The 22,554-nt window shown below is 38.0% G+C and overlaps 1 protein-coding gene across 8 annotated transcripts in view; it reads left to right on the top strand.

Moving 5' to 3' along the window:
* RAD51AP1 (RAD51 associated protein 1) overlaps nucleotides 1-22,554 on the top strand; it is a 44,694-nt gene that overhangs the window by 4,985 nt on the left and 17,155 nt on the right. For 3 of the 8 annotated variants that reach the window (XM_014548376.1, XM_014548369.1, XM_014548374.1), the window contains exons 2-8: nucleotides 476-525; nucleotides 2,680-2,827; nucleotides 7,072-7,181; nucleotides 9,040-9,126; nucleotides 9,643-9,792; nucleotides 17,475-17,633; nucleotides 19,293-19,433. In XM_014548376.1, coding sequence (XP_014403862.1) covers nucleotides 476-525; nucleotides 2,680-2,827; nucleotides 7,072-7,181; nucleotides 9,040-9,126; nucleotides 9,643-9,792; nucleotides 17,475-17,633; nucleotides 19,293-19,433 — 845 coding nt within the window. The remainder of the gene's footprint in view (nucleotides 1-475; nucleotides 526-2,679; nucleotides 2,828-7,071; nucleotides 7,182-9,039; nucleotides 9,127-9,642; nucleotides 9,793-17,474; nucleotides 17,634-19,292; nucleotides 19,434-22,554) is intronic. The other 5 variants (XM_014548370.1, XM_014548375.1, XM_014548373.1 and 2 more) reach the window with 5 other exon arrangements.

The following is a 22,554-nucleotide window of genomic DNA, read 5'->3' on the forward strand; positions in this document are numbered from 1 at the left end:
ATTTTATTTTATTTGACGCAGCCTCATGTCCCCCTGCCTCGAGTGGCACGCAGCCACACCCACCCGTTCCTGCTGGTCGTTACCCGTGAGGGTATCCCGGCTAATTTGCTTATTCCTCTATTATTATGCAGGATTATTCAATCTCAGAATTTCTATATTCAGCTCTCAAATTCTTTAATTCTAAAGAGTAGGAGAGTAACAAGAATATTCTTCATTTTAACATTCTGTATGAAGAAATTAGAAGTACTCGAAGAACACTTCTACAGTTGTCTTAAGGAAAACCACTTGTAAGATTGAGTTGTGAGCTGAATTAGTCTCTTTTTCATAGAAAACTGTTTTTACTTAAAAGAGCAACTGACATACTAGGTCATTCACACTTGGGAATTTGGCAGAGGACCATTTCATTTAGTGCCTAGAGGAAGGAAATTATTTTTTTCACATTTGTGTAAATGAAAAATTTCTGTGTTGGTTATAGGAATAAGAAGCCAGTCAATTACTCACAGTTTGAGAACTCCGAAAGCGATGGTATGTAGAGATTCTTATTTTGTTTAAAGTTTTGGAAATTTATTTCCTCAGAAATATATTGCATATGTGGTAGGTCTGGAAAAGTAATTTTCTAAGCATTTGGGATAATTATGCTGATAATTACATTGATGAGAATTATGTAGGTAAGTGATAAATGAGAGGGCCAGGTAAAGTAGTTCTTTAGGTCAAAACTACTGCAAGTGCCTGTTTCTCAAAGTGAGGTTTGACTCTTCACTTTGGAGGAGAGACTGCTTTTTTTTTTTTTGAGACACTGCATTTTTTTTTGTTTGTTTTTTGACACAAATGTGTTACAGAATATGAAGGGAAATTCCCATTAATTGTACAATAAAACAAAACCTTGAAGAAAGGTTAGGCTTAAGCTATACCCTGTTTATTTATCTCTCCTATTAAGGGAATTTTAGTCAAAACACAGACACAGACAACAGTGAACAGTGTGGTGATAGCCAGAGGGAAAGAAGGGTGGGGGCTAGGTGGAAGTGGGTAAAGTGGGAGGGAAATGGGGACTGGAAGAAACTGCTTGGGGCGATGGGCACATGATGCAGTGTGCAGGTGATGTTTTATTGAGCTATCCATTTAAAACCTGTATGATTTTGTGAACCAGTGTCATCCCAATAAATTTAATTAATAAAAAGTGTTTGATAAATATGGGGTTAGACTACATTATACTTTGAAGCAGGTTTTGTATTTCTCAGACCATAAGAGATTTTTGTGAATCAAATACTTAGTTACTCTGAGGTTTGAAGGAATCTGTGTTTTGGGGTTTGTTTTTTTTGTCTTGGGCATAGCCTTAAGTAGGTCTAGGACTTAGGAGAAAATAATATAGAATAATACTAGAGGCCGGTGCATGAAATTTGTGCACGGGTAGGGCCCCTAGGCCTGGCTGGCGATCAGGGCTGATTGGGGCCTTTCAGCTGCCGGCCGGGGCCTCCCTTCCCCAGCTGTTGGCTGCTGGCCAAGGCCTTCCTTCATTCCGCACCGCCCTCTGGTGGTCAGCGCACATCATAGGGAGCGATCAGTCTCCCAGTTGAACTCCTGAGGGGATACTTTGCATGTTAGCCTTTCATATCTATAATATAAAAGCCAAGTGACCAGAATGGCGGAACAACCAGTTGCTATGATGCACACTGTGGCAGCCAACCGGCCTGATGGGGGTCCCAATCAGTCCCCCTGCAACCTCCCACGGCCCCTCTCCCCGGCCAGCCCTGTCCTGATCGGCCCCCATCGGGCCGGCCAGCTGGACCTCACCGGTGCAGGAATTCGTGCACAGAGCCTCTAGTATATAGATAATTTGTAGCTTTTTATCACTCTCATCTATCTCACACCAAATATTTGTAAATTGCTGGTTGTGTTCCAAACATTATGGGGTAGGTGTGGGGGCAAGTCACAAGTTATTATATTCCTGCATGAGGAAGCATAATACATACAGCATCTAATCGAATAATAGACAAACATGGTAATTGACCATAACTTCGCTATGCCCCCCATTGGCTAATCAGTGCGATATGCAAATTAACCGCCAATAAAGATGGCGGCTAATTTGCATACTGCAGGCAGGGCGGGCCAGTGCGAGCCGCCATCCGGGCCCCCATGTGCCGCCTAAGCCCCGCCCCCAGCTGGGAGCCCCGTGTGCAGCCCGGGCGGGCGGGACCCCGTCTGCGGCCCTGGGCGGAGGGGCTTGGCGGCATGATCGGCCCAAGGAAACCCTATTCTTGCAGGAATCCTCCTGAAACGGGCTTCTAGTATATTAATAAATACTAAGGTATATTATTAAGACTACATGTACCCTGAAAGTATGCATGCATGTGTCATGTGTAAGTTTAAAAGCTACAGCAGCAGTTTTATGTTGAGTACAACAGAGATATACCAGCTTTTTAGTGAATTGGTTTTTGATAGATTGACATTTTTGATAGATTGATAAATAAAGTTTACTAAAACAAAATTAAACAGGAGTGAGAATAAAGACAAATAATATGCCAACAATATTTTTTAAATTGTAGAAATTAAATAATTTGCTTAACCTTATAATTTGAACACACACTATAATGAATTTCAACTGCTAAGAAAATAATTTTATTTATTTCTTACTTAGAAAAAGCAATTTTATATATTCTTTTATTTTTAATTCACACATAGTAGATGATGATGATTTTGTTTCTGCAACTGGACCTTTAAATAAGAAATCCAGAACACCAAACGAATTAAAACTAGAAAAACCAAAACCCAAATTGAAGAATCTCCAGAAAGAAGACATCCCATTACAAGAGAAAACTCCTAAAAAAAGGTGAGAGGTAAGACATGCAGTAAATATACAACTTTAATTTAAAAGAGAAACAAATGAGATAAGCCAGTCAGAGAAAGATAAATATCACATGATCTCACTCATTTGTGGAATATAATGAACAACATAAACTGATGAACAAACATAGAATCACAGACATAGAAGCATCAAACAGACTGTTCAACCTATGAGGGAAGGCGGGGGTGAGGGGGTAAGAGATCAACCAAAGGACTTGTATGCGTGCACATGAGCATAACCAATGGACACAGACAGTAGGAGGGTGAGGACATGTGCTGGGGGTGGGAGCAGCTGGGAAGAGATCAATGGGGGAGAAAGGAGACTCATGTAATATTTAAACAATAAAGAATTTAAATTTTTAAAAAAAGAGAGAGCCCTGACCGGTTTGGCTCAGTGGACAGAGCGTCGGCCTGCGGACTGGAGGGTCCCAGGTTTGATTCCAGTCAAGGGCATGTACCCTGGTTGCGGGCACATCCCCAGTGGGGGATGTGCAGGAGGCAGCTGATTGATGTTTCTCTCTCATTGCTGTTTCTAGCTCTCTATCCCTCTCCCTTCCTCTCTGTGAAAAATCAATAAAATATATTTTTTTTAAAAAAGAGAGAGAGAAACAGATTCAAACTCTTGGTTTAAATGAGAGCTTGAGCAGAGTCATAGGTATGATTTTATTTAGTGCCTGTAGGAGAACAGGGTTGTATTATTAATCCCCATCTGGCTTTCTGACTTAAAAAAGAAATTCACAGCCCTGACTCAGTGACTTATTTGGTTGAAATGTCATCCCATACACCAAAAGTTTGCAGGTTCAAGTCCCAGTTCCCCATCAGGGCACATACCTAGTTTGTGGGTTTGATCCCGGGTCAGGGCACATAAGGGAGGCAACCAATTAATGTTTCGGTGACTTATTTGGTCATCCCATACACCAAAAGGTTGCAGGTTCAAGTCCCAGTTCCCCATCAGGGGACATACCTAGTTTGTGGGTTTGATCCCAGGTCAGGGCACATAAGGGAGGCAACCAATTAATGTTTCCCATTCACATCAATGTTTCTCTCTCTCTCTCTCTCTCTCTCTCTCTCTCAAAATCAATAAAGCATATCCTCAGGTGAGGATTTTAAAAAAACTTTTTAAAAAGAAATTCACAAGTATGTAAGCAAATATCCATTTAATTATTAAGGTAATCATACAAAGTTTGGTGGTTATAGTTTACTTTTATAGGACCTTGTACCTGTCTCTGAAGTCTTCAAGTTTTACAAGACTACTTTGTTAAAAATTATATTTGTAAGGACAGTTTTATAAAATTTAAAAACAGTTTTCAGCAGATAAAAGATATTTTTTCTTTATATTGTTAAGACTTGTTCAGCAGTGAGAAAATCCTACAGTTTCTGTAGTATTTCTGAATTCCATTAGTTAGTACTGAGAGAGTTAGGGAAGTCCTGAGGGGCTCAAAACATGTTGTATGGAGAGTAGAAGGCCAGAAGAGGAATATTAACACATGAAAAATGGGGCATGTGATGGTTTATTGCTGCAAGTATGAGAAAAGTTAATTATCAAAGAGAAATGTAGCCCATGTCATTCTCTTTATCTTTTTCTCTTATTTTTGTTTTCCTATTTTTGAGCTTCTTGGACTACATTTTAAATATAGTGAAAAAAGCAACCCACAAATGGGAGACAAGATCATATAATTGATGAGGGTCTTGTATCCAGAATATTTAAAAAACTCTTACAACTCAACAATAAAAACACTAATAATACAGTTTAAAAAGTGGGCAAAAGATTTGAGTAGACATTTTTCAAAAAAAAGATACAAAAATGACTAATAAGCACATGAAAAGATGTTCGCTCACCATCCTTAGTCATCAGGGAAATGCAAATCAAAACGACAGTGAGATTATACTTCACACCCACTAGAATGGCCATAATAAAAAAGACAGGTAATAACAAATGTTAAGGAGGATGCAGAGAAATTAGAACTCTCATACATTGCTGCTGGGAATATAAAATGGTACACCTACATTGGAAGACAGAGTAACAGTTTCTCAAAATGTTAAACACAGAGTTATTACATGACCCAGTCTAGGCATATACCCAAGAGAAATGAAAACCTATGACTACACAGAAACCTGTACCTGAATGTAGCAGCTTTATTCAGAATAGCCAAAAAAAAATTAGAAGCAATCCAAATGTTTATTAACTGATGAAAAGATAATGTGGTATATTGGTACAGTGGAATACTATATTTATCAACAACAACAAAAATGAAGTACTGATATACTGTATACTGTAGCATGGATGAACCTTGAAAACATTATGCTGATGAAAAGAAATCAGGTACAAAAGGCCACATATTTTATGATTCCATTAATACACAGTGTGCAGAATAGACAAGTCCAGAAGAACAGAAAGTAGATTAGTGGTTGCCAGATGCTGGGTAGAGGTAAATGGGGAATAAATGCTAATGTATACAGGGTTTTTTTGGGGGGGTGATAAAAAAGTTGTGATGGTTTCACAACTGTAAATACACTAAAAACTGCTGAATTGTACACTTTAAAAAGATGAATTTTATGCTATGTGAATTACATCTTAATAAAGTTGCTATTTAAAAAAATAATAAATCCTTCAAGATACACTCCAGATTTTCCTCCTTCATGCAATCTTTCCCTATCTGTTTTTGATTTCTCTTCCTTTTACACACCATAGCACTTTTCACCATCTTGAATAGGAGACATAATAATCTGCTTATGTGGGATAATTTATAAGTATGTCTTATTTCCCCACCCTCATTAATTGCAGACTCCTTGATGGTACAGCAAACCCTTGATTTTTCAGACCTCTATTTAACAACAAAATTTCTGATCTGTATATGTCATATGTGCAAATGAACACTTTGTTTTAAAATGCTTTTAACCAAGATTTGCTCATAATTAAAATAACAGGTTAATTTTTGTTATTAATTCACTGTTATTTTTAACAAATTTTAGCGAATAGGCCATATGTTGGACAAAACTGTAGTAATTTCACCGACATAAATAAATACTACATATTTACAACTATAGTCTACACTAGAGGCCCAGTGCATGAATTCATGCACGGGTGGGGTCTTGCCGGTCTACCCCAATTGGGGCCGATGGGGCTGGGCCAGCCAGGGGGATGCCGGTCTACCCAATTGGGGCCGATGGGGCTGGGCCAGCCAGGGGGAGGGGCCGCGGTCAGTTGGCCGGCCTTGCCCCCTGGTCGAACTCCGGGTTGAGCTCCCGGTCGAGGGGACAATTTGCATATTAGCCTTTTATTATATAGGATATTTAAATCTAAGAGTCACCACTTGTAAACAGTGTTCGGGGCATGATTAGCACGTGATCACATGGTATTTCTCGAGGTAATTGGTTCTATTGTCGCAGGGTGTGACTTTCTGCAGCAGTTTTAATGTGTGCAGGCTGACGTTCCCATATGTGCTAAGCCACACCCCAGCCATGTACATTTTTTTACTTGCATGACTGGTGAGTGCACACATTTACTAGACCTATCCAGTACAAACTTAGTGAACGTACAAAATACTTTTCTGTGAAATTAAACTTTTCATACATTCTTAATTTTAATTATACAAGCATGTCTACCTAAGTAAAAACAGGTAAACTAATTTGTCAATTTTTAACATACCCATGCAGAAAATCTACTTTATTGTGTAACGGACTTTCAGCTTTAATGGACACCCCCTCACCCGAATTAGTCCGTTATATCGAGGTTTTACTGTACTTTTGTATCCTATCTAGTGCAGTACCTCATACACAGTAAGTACTTGGTGAAATATTTGTTAAAGTCTACATTGGGAGGAACAAATTAAATATGTTTACATTAAATATAAGACCTACAAGAGCTGTCTAAGGAGGTGTGGGTGAGGTCATGGAGATTTTTAAGTGGAAATTACGTTTGAGCCAAGTCTTTATTCTGTGTTGAGCAGGTGCTTCCCACCTGAGTGGAACTAGTAGAAAGGACAGACAGTAAAAGGAAACAGTAAGTGTAACAGCACATGCTGCTCCTATTTCAAATCTCTTCTGATAGTTATAAAATGACATTGCGACATTTTAGAAGTCATCCTTAGAGATCGATTATGATCGTGATTATTGTTTAAAAACATTTTTGTAAGGTTAGCCACTCTTAAATAGTAATTCAGGAAAATCAAATTTTTCTGTTTGAGATCAATAATTTTAAAAACATTATTATTTGTGTGTCTACTCTAGGATGGCTTTAGATGACAAACTCTACCAGAGAGACTTACAAGTTGCACTGGCATTATCAGCGAAGGAACTTCCAATAGTCACCATTGATGTGGAGGGGTCTCAAGGTGAAAGTAACTTTATTTTCTATATATTTATTTCCATAAGGTTCTTATTGCTTTGTAATCATTTCTTTGAATGAGACTTCACAGAGAAAAGAATAAATTTCAATACTTTGGACTATAAATATTGCAATTTGCAGAGGGTATAATTGGGTTCAATTGTTTATTCTGTTGCATAAATCTCATAATACTAGTACATACCTCTCTGCTTAACACCCAAAGTAAACTCACGACATGGACTATGCACTCAGATGTTCAAATTACATCTTTGTATACAGCGAAAATTTCTTTTTTTGATCAAATGAATTGATCTATACAATCCTAACTATCTACCTCCTTTCTCTCAAAATTCAAATTAGTTAAACATGACCTAATGATGGTAATTTTTATTATTTACAGAGGTTAACAGTATTAGTTTAGCAAGCTCAGTAGACTTAAAGGATCTATGATTTCTGAATTTCTCTGGAGTTTTTCTTTGATTTTTCTGGCAACTGCAGCAGGTGGCAATATTGATATTCTAAGAGGCAGAAATCATTATTGCTGGATGAGACATTCAAACTTTTAAAATAATTTTGGATTGCCCTACTTGGTTTGGCTCAGTGGATAGAGCATCAGCCTGCAGAACAAGGTGTCCCAGGTTCGATCCAGTCAAGGGCACATGCCCTGGTTGCAGGCTTGATTCCCAGTAGGGAGCGTGCAGGAGGCAGCCAATCAGTGATTCTCTCTCATCATTGATATTTCTCTCTCTCCCTTCCTCTCTGAAATCAATAAAAATATATTTTTAAAAAATGATTTTGGATTAAATTGTTTTGGCTTAAATTCCTTTATGTTGGAGGATATTTTTAGCCTATTAGCTTATGTAGGGGTATAGGTTTTTAATCACTATTGTTTTCTATTTGAAAATAAATGAGACAGTGTTGATTAGAGGTCCTTTTAGTAATCAGGAATCAAAGAAACTTAAAACATTAATTGTCATATATCTAAAATTGAGAAAGTGAAATTCATCTCTGTATAGCAGGTATTCCTTAGAAGTACCACTTCTCATAGAATAACATACTTTATAGCACTGCAGTTTAACAGCACCAATTATCATGACGTAAAGTTCTCTTAAAATACTTTAGATCGTTTTAAGGTTATTATAATGATTGAAAAGTCTTTTGCTAGTGAAAACATGGATATGCCTACACAGAAATAATAGTTAATATAGTTAATATTTATTGACTGTTTCCTATGTACTGGGCATTACAACAAGCAATTTTCATATGTGATTGACATTTAATCCCATACAATAACCTCATTTAATTCCCACACTACTTAAAAAAATTTTTTTAATCCTCACCTGAAGACACACTCCATTGATTTTTAGAGAGAGTGGAAGAGAGAAGGAAAGACAGAGAAAAACATCTATGTGAGAGAAACACATCGACTGGTTGCCTCCTGCATGGGCCCCGATTAGGGCCTAGGCCAGGGAGGACGCTGCAACCAGGTACATGCCCTTGACCGGAAACGAACCTGGGACCCTTTGGTCCACAGGCTGATGCTCTATCTACTGAGCCAAACCGGCCAGGGCAATTGCCACACTATTTTTATCTCCATATTATAGATGAGGAAATTAAGTCTTAGAGAGGATAAGCAACTTTCCCCTGGTCCTATAATTAGTAGAGCCTGACTTTGAGCTTAAGTCTGATTAACTCTGATTAAGTCCCCAAACTCCTAACACTATGCCTGCCTCTCCAAGTAAAGTGCTAGTCTGAGTTTGGATCACTTATATGTATCTGGATGCTATTACATTTAGCACTAATCTTCCTACTTCTAGACATTGGTTGATTAAGGTACATCTGTTTTTTTCTTACCTGTTCCTTATATTTAGGCAGTGAAAAACATGACAATAGTGAAAGAGAAACAATGGATAAGTCTCCCCATATCTCCAATTGCAGTGTAGCCAGTGATTATTTAGGTAAGTTTTTTTATAGTAATAATATTTGTTTATTACAACAATGCTATTTTTCTACCTTGTGTTTTAATTCCTGAAACTGTAGTTAGATCCAAGGTCTTTAATTTTGTCAAGGTTCTCTTCATCTCTCTCTGTTTCTTTCTGTTTTGGTTTTCTTCTCTCTTATGGTAGATCCAACTTCTTCCCTGGTGAAGGGTCAGGAGTACCTACTCATGGCTTCTAATCAACAGCAGTTGACCACTGAAGAAAGAGGCTGTATCTTCCCAGCTTCAGTCTGAAAATTCTTAGGGAGAGACTCTCTCATTTGGGGTTCTTGACTTATTCTTAAACCAGACTCTGTTGTCAGGAGACAGATGTGTTATGATTGGCCCAGATTGGGCTCTGTGGTGTATTACTAGAAACAGGGAAAGGATGAAGCTGGGCAAATTAGAAAAACAGATGTAATTGGAGTCTATTCTCGCTTCTGTAAATATTGCCTGTCACACAAAGTTTTCCATTGATTTTTATGCCTGCCTGAAGATTTGGATAAGATTACTGAGGAAGATGATGTTCATGTCGCTCAAGGGAGAAGAAAAGCAGCATCTAAAGCTGTGGTTCAGCAGAGGAAGATCCTTTTGGAAGGCAGTGATGGCGACAGTGCGAATGACTCCGAACCAGACTTTGCAACTGGTAAGTTACATCCTACCTCCAAATTCTATGGCAATTAGGTAAAATGCTCTAGAGACCATTAATGTATGTAAAGTGCTGTGCTAAATACAAACTTGAGGAACACACAGGACAGCTGAGTTCAGCTTTGGCATTTGGGGGAAGAGCTTCACCTGGAGATGACCTATAAGCCATGCCTTAAAAACTGAGTAGCATGTAGGCAGACTAAAGAGGGAAAATAGTGTTTCTGACTGATAGGCATAAATAATGGGATAGACAAGTGCACGTACAAGAGTTCAGTGAGGCCTGCAGGGGAGAATGTCGTAGAAGAGGCTCGAGAGGCAGGCAGGCACTAAATTACAGAACATCTCAGACCCATTCCAAGAAGTGTAGACTTCTTTCTGTAAGTAATAGAAATTCATGAAATATTTTGGATAGAAGTGATATGAAATCTATATTTTATTATGACAGTTGTTTTCAGACTCATTCAGAAAGTAGGGTAAATGGGAAGGCATAGTAACCTTGATAGTACATCATGACATATTAACTAAAGATTAAAATGAATAATTCCATCAATTTATTCCAAATCAGATGCTGTGGTTTGATAGATTTTAACATGCTGTTGACAAACAATAACAGATTTGCTAATTAACAGTTATTCCACAAATATTTGAGTGCCTATTATGTGCACTATATTGTAGACATCAGAGATATAGCAGTGAAAAAAAACATCCCTTTAGGAGCTTAAATTTGAGGGGAACGGACAGTAATCAAATATGGTAAGTTCTTACTTAAAGCGAAATGATGTATAATGAAATCAATTTTACCATAGGGTAACTGATATAAGCAAGAGTTAAGTTTCTGTAGCATCTCAACGTTGTAACAAAAAGACCAAAACAATGTTATTTGAGACTTGGTATACATAATGTGTCCAGTGCCATCATAGAAAAGCCATGAAGAAGAGAAAGACAGGTTAGAGCCCAGAAATCTGCCTTTTTAACCAATTCCTGCCCTTCTACATGACAGGTAATCCCAGAGCAGGTGGTCTATGGGTCTTACTTTGAGAACCACTAATATAAGTGGAGTGCCAAAAAGTAGGAGCCAGTGAAAGAAAATACCAGAGCATAGCAGAGCATGGACTAAATGCTTCCCAACTTAAGGTTACTTAATATAAAAACCCCAATATAATCAAAATACCTCCTTGGCAATTTCAATGTCTTTTCCAGGGATAATAATTGTAACACCCCCAGAATATTATTATCATTATTTGATGTATGCCTGTCAGAAAAAGCAGTAAACAATTCTGAAGTTATAACTTGCAAGACTGCTTAGCACACTAACAAAATTAATAAAGGACCAAAACGTTGGTTATGTTTGTGGAAGTGAAATCACTTGCTTTGCTTGTTGAGTTTTTGGAATTTGTGAGTTATGTTTCTAGTAGGTGATAGATATTTAAAAAGAATACCATTGTGTTATTTGCATTCCAACCTCAGATAATCTCTCTTGAACCATTTTATAATAGTAAGTTTTTTGGAAATCCTGATTTGAATAGTGACTTTAAAATTGCCCCTGGCCCTGGCCAGTGTTGCTTAGTGGTTAGAGTGTTGGCCTGAGCACTGAATGGTTTGATTCCTGGTCAAGGGCACATACCAGGGTTGCAAGTTCCAGCCCTGACCCGGTTGGAGTGCGTGCAGGAGGCAACCAATCTATATATCTCTCTCACATTGATGTTTCTTTTTCTCTTTCTCTCCTCCCCCTTCCACTCTCTCTAAAAATCAATGGAAAAATATTCTTGGGTTAGTATTAACAAAACAAAACAAAAATTTTTAAAAATAAAACTGCTCCTCTACTCTTAAAAGTAAATAGTTAAGGACTTGAATAGACATTTCTCTAAAGCAGTGGTTCTCAACCTTGTCTGCACATTAGAATCACCTGGGAATCTTTTTAAAATCCTGATTTCTGGGCCTCATCCTCCGGAAATTCTGTTTCTTTGTTACTAATGTTGTGGCCATTTTAAAAAGATTCCCAGGTGATTCTAATGTGCAGCCAAGGTTGAGAACCACTGCAAAGATTATACACAAATGGCCAAAAAGCATATGAAAAGAGGCTTAATGTTACTAATCAGTAGCGATATTTCAGTATTATGTGCACTGTATTGTAGATATAAACAAATCAAAACCACAATGAGATTTCACATCACAACTTATTAGGACAGTGATGGCGAACCTTTTGAGCTCGGCGTGTCAGCATTTTGAAAAACCCTAACTTAACTCTGGTGCCGTGTCACATATAGAAATTTTTTGATATTTGCAACCATAGTAAAACAAAGACTTATATTTTTGATATTTTCACCTTTGACACGCGTGTTATAGGTTCACCATCACTGTATTAGGATATTAAAAAACAGAAAAGAGCAAGTGATGGTGAGGGTGTGGAGAAATTAGAATCCTTGTGCACTGTTGGTGGAAATGTAAAATGAAGCAACCACTATGGAAAACAGTATAGCAGTTACTCAAAAAATAATAAATAGAACTGCCAGCCCTAGCTGGTGTTTCTCAGTGGTTAGAGCAAACGGCCTGTGCTGATGGGTCTTGGATGTGATTCCTGGTCAAGGGCACATACCTGAGTTGCAGGTTCAATCACCAGCCCCAATTGAGGCACATGAAAGAGGCAACCAATCCAAGTGTCTCTCACATTGATGTTTCTCTCTTCTCTCTCCCACCCCTCTCTCTCTCTCTTCCCCCGCCCCCCTGTTTCCTCCCTCCCTTCCATTCTCTCTAAAAAAAAATCAATGGAAAAAATCGGGTGAGGATTTAAAAAGCAACACTACCATATGATCTCGCATTTCCACATCTGGGTATATATCTACAAGAATTGAAAGCAGGGTCTCAGATATTTGCACACCCATAGCAGCATTATTACCAAAAGCCCAGAAATGGAAGCAATCCAAATATCCTTGATGATGAATGCATAAACAAAATGTGGTATATACATACAATGGAATTTTATTCAACCTTAAAAAGGAAAGAAATCCTGTCACATGCTATATCTTGGATAAACCTTGAGGACATTATGTTAAGTAAAATAAGCCAATCACTGTGATTCCACTTATATGAGATATCTAAAATGTCAAATTCATAGAAACAGAGGTAGAATGGTGATTAGCAGAGACTGGGGAGAGAAGGAATGGAGAGTTGTTTAATGGGTACTGAATCTCTGTTTTGCAAGATTAAAAGTTCTGGAGGATGGTTGCACAAAAATGTGAATATATGTACTTAACACTACTGATCTGTACACTTAAAAAAGCTTAGGTTAGTAAATTTTACCACAATTAAAAACATTTTAAAGGAAATAATGAGTTAAAAAAGTAAATAGCTTGGTTCTAGGTTTTTTTCTTACTCAATTTTGCATAAGCAAACATTTTTTAGATGAAATATAAGTCATAGTTTTGAGAGAATATATTTTTATTTTGAGTTCCATACAGTTGAACAGCAATTTGGGATATAGAAAACATGAAAAACAGGAAAGAAAACATTGGTTGAAACATCCGAAGTTATGCTGGATAAGAGAATGGCAAAAAATATTTCTAACTGAAAGTTATTTTTCCTTAGACAGATTCAAGACCTGTAGTTGTTTGGGGAAAACATGGTTGTCAAATTGTGATTTTACTGGAATTCTAATAATGAGGGTTGTTATAACTGCAATAGGAGAATAATTACAATGGGAAGCCATTGTGATAAAAATTATTTGTCAATTAATGGAATGTTTGAGTTATTGGATGTTAGACTGGTTAAGACACTGGGATAAAATGATGCTAGTAGTTTATGTAGTAATAGACACTTAAAAATTCTTGGGTTCTGTTTCCTGGCTGGTGTGGCTCACTCAGTTGGTTGGGCATCATTCCATACACTGAAAGGTTGCCAGTTCGATTCCCAGTCAGGGCACATGCCCAGGTTTTGGGATCAATCCCCAGTATGGGGTGTGGAGGAGGCAGCTGATTGATGTTGCCTCATATCGATGTTTTTCTCCCTTTTCCTTCCTCTCTCTCTAAACATCAATTTAAAAATCTTTTAAAAAATTCTTAAGTTTTGTTGTGCAAGATGCAAAAGTTCTTGATCTTCTTGTGTTACTTATAGACTAAAATGACTGCTTCTTTAGATCTTTGAGAGCTAATTTGTTTTGTTTTGTTCTTTCTGTTTCATTTTTATGGCTTCCACCAAACTACAAGTGTGGCTATTCTCCCTATAAAAAGACATGTGGTCCAGCCCTGAGAAACATTACAGGGAACTAGCTCATTAGCTGAAAAGTGATAATTGCCCTCTAACCTGTGCTGTGGATATACAAACTAAGCTTCAAGCAAAATTTTTTCATTGCCTCTCTAATTTTCTGACTCCTCTTCTGTCCTCCAACCCAAGAATGCAAAAGCCTTTCGCTGTCTTATAAACCTTCTAATCTACTCCAGCCAAGCCTGCGTTACCTTAAATTGAAATATAAATATATTCCTTCTTGCCTATTGTACTTTAAGTTGCATACAGTCAGTTTATTTTCATTCACCCTAAGCCCATAATGACTAACAACTCTCCAAACCCCTTAGAATTGATTTTTATTATACTTGAATGTGCAACTGTTACAGTTCAGATAACCTTGTAGGGGCTTTTTTTTTTAAAAGCAGGGTTCTTTAGGTGACCTGTCTGCTTCCCCCCTGCATTGGCTCACCCTAGATGAGAAGAGAAAGGGTCATCTGTGAACTTCAGTTGGAAAAGAAAAGTGAAAATTAGAGGAAACATAAGACTTTTCTTAAGAAAATCTAATGATCCCCAGAATCCATAACCTCAGTGTTTGGGCCTTCCAGATTTTCTAATCCGGTATGCTAGTAACTTGGGATTCTGGGAGCTCCAAATTATTTAACTGCTTTCTCAGTTGACTGATGAAGAGCAGTTGGACGCCATCTTTTAATAAGCTTGTTCAATAGAGAAACTCAGTTCCTACTGTTTATTCTCTCCAGCCAAGAAAAGAACACATGCAATACCAGAACTGTTGGATGCATAGGAATTTTTGTCCTCCTAGATTTTATATTCTAAAATTTTGGAGAAACTTTCTACTACTTGCTGCCCCCCTGAACCTAGGTCTTTTTGGCACTCCAGAAAAAATAACTTGATTTTGCAAGGCACTCCTTATAACAGCCTTTATGACATCTGCTGGCCTTATATGGCTAATTCCATATAACAATAATCATCATGTGAATATGTGGGTTTATTGCTCTTTTAAAACATTTTATTTGTGTGGAAAGAATGGCAGAATAAGGAAATTCTAATTTGAAGATCATAATGACCATCGTTAATTTAGGCAAAGATCATCAGGAGGCTGATGAGGATCTTTACAGTGGAGAATTCAGGCTGGCCTCAACTGAACCAACAAAGAGTGGGACAACCACATTATGTGCTTTCTGATATGATATAACATGAAGTACAGAGCATCACCTATGAAGTATATTCTTACCAAAAAATAATAAGGTGAGCCTGATTCTAATTCAGTCCTAAGGAAACTACAGCTCACAGAAAATGCAAGAACAAATTAAATGACACCATGAGGAAGGAAAAACAGACAAATCCATAATGTGGGCATTTTATAGGACAACTGACTTGGTTACTTCAACAAGTCAAAGACATGGGGGTCCTAAAAGAGAGGGGGTATTGCACTATATAAAAAGTGATAAATATGAACTGAATAGAAGGTAATACCAAGAAGCTATTATTAAATTGATATGATAATGACATTGTTTTTTTTTTAAACCCATGTGTTTTAGAGATGCATTCTGAAGTGTATAGGAGTGTAATGACACAATACTTCAGATTTAATGAACTCCAAGAAGGAAAGGGGTGAGAAAAGAAGAAGAAAAGGTAGATAGATGAAACAAATGCATCAAAATATTAAGGATTGTTGAACAGTTTATTATCTACTGTTGTATATGTTTGAAATTTCTCATGTATTTTTTATATAAAATATATTTCATATAGATAGGTAGAGATTATATATGGTGGGCATAACAGTGGTTATCTCTGAGTGGTGAGATTAGGGAGTGGACCTTCTTTTTCTTTAATACTTTTTGTATATGGTCTATATGTTCTGCAGTAAGCATGTATTGCTTAACTATTAAGTATTCTCCATATTTTTTCCCAGAGCAGCTGTGCTTACTTAACATTATATCACTGGTTTATATCATCCCAGATAAGACTTTGTGGGAAATTAAAGGTATGTCCCAAATGAAATCATATAGCATTACTAGAGGCCCAGTACATGAAATTCATGCACGGGTAGGGTCCCTAGGCCTGGCCAGCGATCAGGGCCAATCTGTGGGGTGACCAGTGGGGTGATCAGGGGCCCCCCATTGGCACCTGCCTTAGTGGGCCTGGCAATACCCACTTGCTGACCCCGCCCCCCACCACAGCCACTGGTTGCCTCTCTCTGAGGAGCAACTGGTGGGGGGTCAGGGGACCCCCGCTGGCACCCGCCTTAGCTGGCCTGGGGCCTGTGGGCTGGGGGCAGTTCCTGCGTTGAGCGTCTGCCCCCTGGTGGTCATTGCGCATCATAGTGACCGGTCATTCTGCCGTTTGGTTGATTTGCATATTAGGCTTTTATTATATAGGATCTATTAAGCTTGTTGTGGTATGGTTAGTCTCCTCAATTCCCAATGTGTTTCTGTTCTAGAATGCTAAGTTTATGTGATTAAGGGAAGGTGTACTGTTATTAATACCACCAAGGTTATCATTTTGAAAGAGTAGCCAATGTTATATCCTACTATTGTTTTAAAAAGTTACTGAGCTAAACTGGTAAAATCGGAAGTAAAGATTACTAATGGGAAATTATAATGATAACTAGAGGCCCGGTGCACAAAAATTTGTGCACTCGGGGGGCGGGGGAGGGGGGTCCCCCAGCCTGGCCTGTGCCCTCTTGCAGTCTGGGACCCCTCGGGAGATAACGACCTGCTGGCTTAGGCCTGCTCCCGGGTGGCAGAGGGCAGGCCCAATCCCTAAGTGCAGCCCCTGGTCAGGCTCAGAGCAGGGCTGATTGGGGAGTTGGGGCGCCGCCCCATCATGCACAGAGCAGGGCGGATCGGGAGGTTGCGATGCCACCCTCAGTCACCCTCAATTCCCAATGTGTTTCTGTTCTAGAATGCTAAGTTTATGTGATTAAGGGAAGGTGTACTGTTATTAATACCACCAAGGTTATCATTTTGAAAGAGTAGCCAATGTTATATCCTACTATTGTTTTAAAAAGTTACTGAGCTAAACTGGTAAAATCGGAAGTAAAGATTACTAATGGGAAATTATAATGATAATAGTAATAGCAAACAATTCTACTTTGCTTGCTGTAAGCCAGATGTTATTGCACATGCTTTACCTATATTAACTCATTTAATCCACACAACAACCCTGTGACGTAGGTTTTGTGGTTATCCCTACCTTAGACATGGGAAACTGGGGCACAGTGCGGTTAGCAAGCAACCTGTCTGAGGTCACACAACATGTAGGTGGAGGGGCCAGGATTCAAATTCAGGGAACCATGCTCTCCATAATTGCAGTGTTTCACACAGGAAATGACTTAGCACAAATTTACACAAGAATCTGGTGCAAAAGCTGTAAAGTCAAGGCCATAGAAGCCTTACTTTTTATAACAAAACTAAAGCATATAATCTTTTGTTTTAGGTGAAGATTCTGAAGATGATTCTGATTTTAGTGAGAGTGAAGATAATGATAAAGACTTCACTATGAGAAAAAGTAAAGAAATTAAAAAGAAAGAAGTGAAGGTTAAATCTCCAGTTGTAAAGAAAGAGAAGAAAGCTAAATCCAAATGTAATTCATTAGGTAAGCTTAGTTTAAAGAAAATGTATTTAATTTACTTAATGAGTTTCTTTTATCTTTGCCTTTGGTCTCCTTAAGGTTTGCCAGTGTTCATTTCTGGTTAAAATACATAGAGAAAAGTAGGGTGGGGTGGGGAAGGGAGAACAGCAGACAAGAGTAATGAGCTCCACCACCTATCTGGCACTTCCTGTGTATTACCTCCCTTTAGCACTGACAGCCACCCTCTGATATAGCAGTTATCACCTGCATTTTGCAGTGAGAAAACTGAGGCTCAAAGAGTTTAAATAATTTGTTGAAATTCTTACAACTAATAAGTGAGGGGCTGGGATTTGCACCCAGATTTGCCCATTCCTGGTGTAAACTCTATCCACTGGACCACGTTTTCTCCAGGCAACTTTGCATGATTCTAACTTCTTGCTTTCATGCTTGTTTAATCTTTTATTTGAGAACCCTTTTGCCACATGTTTAGGGCCTTTTTGTTTTTTTCAAAACTAATTCCATTAGAAATCATTTCTACAATGAAACTTTTGCAATTTTTGATAATTTCAACATGGAATACTTGTTTCTTTTGTAAAAGAAGTTAGGATAGCCCTAACCGGTTTTGCTAAGTGGATAGAGCGTCGGCCTGCGGACTCAAGGGTCCCAGGTTCGATTCCGGTCAAGGGTGTACCTTGGTTGCGGGCACATCCCCAGTAGGTAGTGTGCAGGAGGCGGCTAGTCGATGTTTCTCTCTCAATGATGTTTCTAACTCTCTTTCCCTCTCCCTTCCTCTCTGTAAAAAAATCAATAAAATATATTTTTTTAAAAAGTTAGGATATTTTTAATTCATGATCTATGGTAGACTATTATAATATAACTTTCATTAAACTGATATGTTTCACTTGTTGATATATATTTTTATGTGTTATTTACTTAATAGAAATGCTTTTTTGAAACTAAAATTTTCATTATTCAGGCTCCATTTATTAATGGTAGGAGTTGCTCTTGCCTTAAATAGCATGGTGTTGAGTACTTGCTAATACAGTGGTTCTCAACCTTCTGGCCCTTTAAATACAGTTCCTCATGTTGTGACCCAACCATAAAATTATTTTCATTGCTACTTCATAACTGTAATGTTGCTACTGTTATGAATCGTAATATAAATATCTGATATGCAGGATGGTCTTAGGCGACCCCTGTGAAAGGGTCATTCGACCGCTAAAGGGGTCGCGACCCACAGGTTGAGAACCGCTGCCCTAGATGCTAATATATTGACTCACTGACACATACTAATGAGACACTTAATGCAATGTTTAGAAGTATGAACTTTGGAGTCAGACCTGGTTCCTAATCCTATTACATTGTTTACTAGCGATCAAGCCACAGACAGTTTGCTCAACCTCTGTTCCCCTAACTGCTGACATTGGGGATAGTAATATCTGTATCAGAGTTTCTGTAAGGGTTAAATATAATGTTTATGATATGCTTACTACACTGCCTATCATATAAATGTTCATAAAAGATGGTTATTCTTAGGCTTTCAGTAAATGTTTATTGATTAATAAGTTTTTCAAAACGATACTGCCTTTTAAATTTTTATAAGATTATATAACTATAATTTTTACACATACATGCTGGATTTAAACTCTGTTTTATGTGTGTTTTTCTAATAAATGACTTCAGTAGACTCTGCTCCAGCTGCTGTCAAATCAGAATCTCAGCCCTCATCAAAAAAGGTTTCTCTTTCTTCAGAGGCAACTAGGAAACCATTACAAATACGCAGTCCTTCAAGTGAAAGCAAGAGACCTAAGTGGGTCCCACCAGGTATGGTATATTTATCAATCAAGAGCAGGGGCTTGGAAAGTTACCACTGGTAGATTGTTTTCCTCATTGTAAAAGGTATACATATTGTTACATTTTCTTCAAAACCAAGGTTTTGCATTTATTCATCATTTTATCATTCCCTTATATTGAGCATTGAGATTATTTATTAGTTTTTAATGTTATAAATAAGGTTGCAATAAGCACAAACATCCTTATTTTAGAAGTCTGTGGGCACATCCTGATTATTTTCTTAGGATAAATTCCTAGTAAAAGAATTACAGTGTCAAAGAGTATTAACAGTTAAGATTCTTATACATGTTTTGGCAATAAATCTGTTTGCTCAAGACTTGCTGACCTCCACAGTCCAACTGAAGAAGCATCAGGGCTCATACGTGGGAATTCCAACATTTAGCAAATGCCCTAGCAAACTCAACCTGCATCTCGCACAAACTTGACCTTTTTATTTTGTTTTCTTTGTTCCACAGCCAAGTCTCACTGATGCTTCAAGATTTCTTTGACCTTCACCCTTCTTGACATTACTAAAACCCTAACGCAGCCCTGTTCATTTTATATCCAAACTATTAGTGCCTTCCTAATAGTTCCTTCTCCACTTGCTTTTGTCCAATCAGTTGAATCCTCTATTCCAGTGAAATGGATACATTTTTTGCCCCTTTAACACAGTGTTTGTATTCTTCTGTCACAGCCTCTCTTTATGCAGTTATCTCTTTCTAGTAAGTCTTTCTTCATTTGTCCCCTGTCCTCTGAGTCATTCCAAGTCTACTCAGGTTTATTTTACTTCTTTTCAGTGACATTCTTGGTTGGCCCACAGTGGTCATTCCTCTAGTCATAACTAGGTATTAATAGACAGATTTAGGCCTGAGACATGATTATTTAATTTATGAGTCTTCATTCCATCATCTGAAATATTAGGCACTATATAATCTTTAATGTTTTTTTCCAGTTTAAACATCTAAGATTTTAATGAGGACTTAAAAATTTTTTGGAGAAGGAAAGGAGGAACATTAGTTACTGAATTAATGATGCAGTGTCATTAGAAGGATAATCCTCAGTGTATTTCTCCTGAGAATAATTAGTGATTCCCCAACAAAGGGAATTTTTTAAAAAATGATATAATGACAAGAAATTTAAAGGTAGCATAATAAAAAAAGATAGAAAAAATAATGGAATGATATGGCATGGATGGATAAAGAGTTAATATCAGTGGGAAAAGAAAGTTCATACCTCAACATCATAAAAGCCATATATGACAAACCCACAACCAACATCATACTCAATGGGCAAAAACTAAAACCATTTTCCTAAGAACAGGAACAAGACAGGGATGCCCACTCTCACCACTCCTGTTCGACATAGTACTGGAAGTGCTAGCCATTGCGATCAGACAAGAAGAAGAAATAAAAGGCATTCAAATTGGAAAAGTAGAAGTAAAACTGTCCTTATTCAAGATGACATGATACTGTACATAGAAAACCCCAAAGACTCCATCAAAAATTATTAGATTTATTAAATGAATTTGGTAATGTAGCAGGATACAAAATTAACGCCAAGAAACCTATGGCATTTCTATACACCAATAGTGAACTTACAGAAAGAGAGACTAAAAAAACAATCCCATTTACCATTGCAACAAAAAAATTAAGATACCTAGGAATAAACTTAACTAAGGAAGTAAAAGACCTGTACTCAGAAAACTACACGATGTTGAAAAAAGAGAGGAAGACATAAACAGATGGAAGAACATACCGTGTTCATGGATTGGTAGAATCAACATCATTAAAATGTCCATACTACCCAAAGCAATCTATAGATTCAATGTACTCCCCATTAAGAGTTAATATCATAAAGCACAAAGTGCTCATAGATTCATTGTGTGAAAGGGTAAGGCAAGTAATGTGAGAGAATTGGGCCTGAGTCATAAACTTGGATGAGAAAGGATTGTTGGACTTGAGAGCTCACACCCCTTTGATAGGAAGCATCTGTTGCTCAACTCCATCTAATTGTTTACATGCAGGATTATTTCCAGGTCTGATTTTTTTCAAGAGAAACCAAAGATGTAGATTTTAATGTGAAATCTCCTAGTTTTAAAAATGATTTTTTTTTTTTTACACCATGTGGACTAAACAATATATCTGAGAGCTAGATTTGACCTCAGATTGCCAGTTAGTTATTCAAATATGAGAAGATCACCAAGATCCCAATGGGAAAATGAACCAAAGACATGAACATATTAATAGTCTCAAGAAATACAACTAGAAATACATATGAAAAGAATTTCAGTCCCACTGGTAATTAAGGAAATATAAATTAAAATAATAAAATACTATTTTATACCTCAAACTAGAAAGTAATAAAGCAGTATAATCTAGGGCACTCTGGGTTATGGGGTAGCAGGTATAATTATCCTATACTCAAGGCCCGGTGCACAAAAATTTGTGCACTCGGGGAGGGGGGGGGAGTCCCTCAGTCCGGCCTGTGCCCATTTGCAGTCCAGGACCCCTTGGGGGATGTCCACCTGTTGACTTAGGCCCACTCCCCGGGGGATCAGGCCTAAGCTTGCAGTCAGACATCCTTCTGGCAGCCAGGGAGCCCTCAGGGGATGTCCGACTAAAGGCTTAGGCCCCCAAGGGATCAGGCCTAAACTGTTAGTTGGACATTCTTAGTGCTGCCACGGAGGTGGGAGAGGCTCCTGCCACCACCTCTGCACTGGCCAGCCATGAGCCAGCTTCTGGCTGAGTGGCACTACTCCTCGGTCTGACCTAAACCCTAGAGATTAGTACTTCATTTTACAACTTTTTCTCGGTTTGTAGGCAGCAGCAAACTCAGACCACACAGTCGGGTATGCAAGAAATATTGCTTTCTTTATTGTTTAGTAACCAAACGTAACTTCAACTTCAGCCCCCATTCTGCCAAGTGAAAAAACAAAATATTATTTGACTTAGGTTCCCCACCCCCTTCTCTGGAGTTGTACTTCCATGTCAGACAGTTTATATCTCAGGTAGAGGTGCCAAAGAACCGAGCAGGGTCAAGAACATGTGGACCTCAGTCTTCTGTCTGGGCTGGTCCCCACCCAGCTGCCCTTGACCCTCACCTCAGAGCTCAA

The sequence above is a fragment of the Myotis brandtii genome, unplaced genomic scaffold, assembly GCF_000412655.1.
Source record: "Myotis brandtii unplaced genomic scaffold, ASM41265v1 scaffold504, whole genome shotgun sequence".
Taxonomy (NCBI): domain Eukaryota; kingdom Metazoa; phylum Chordata; class Mammalia; order Chiroptera; family Vespertilionidae; genus Myotis; species Myotis brandtii.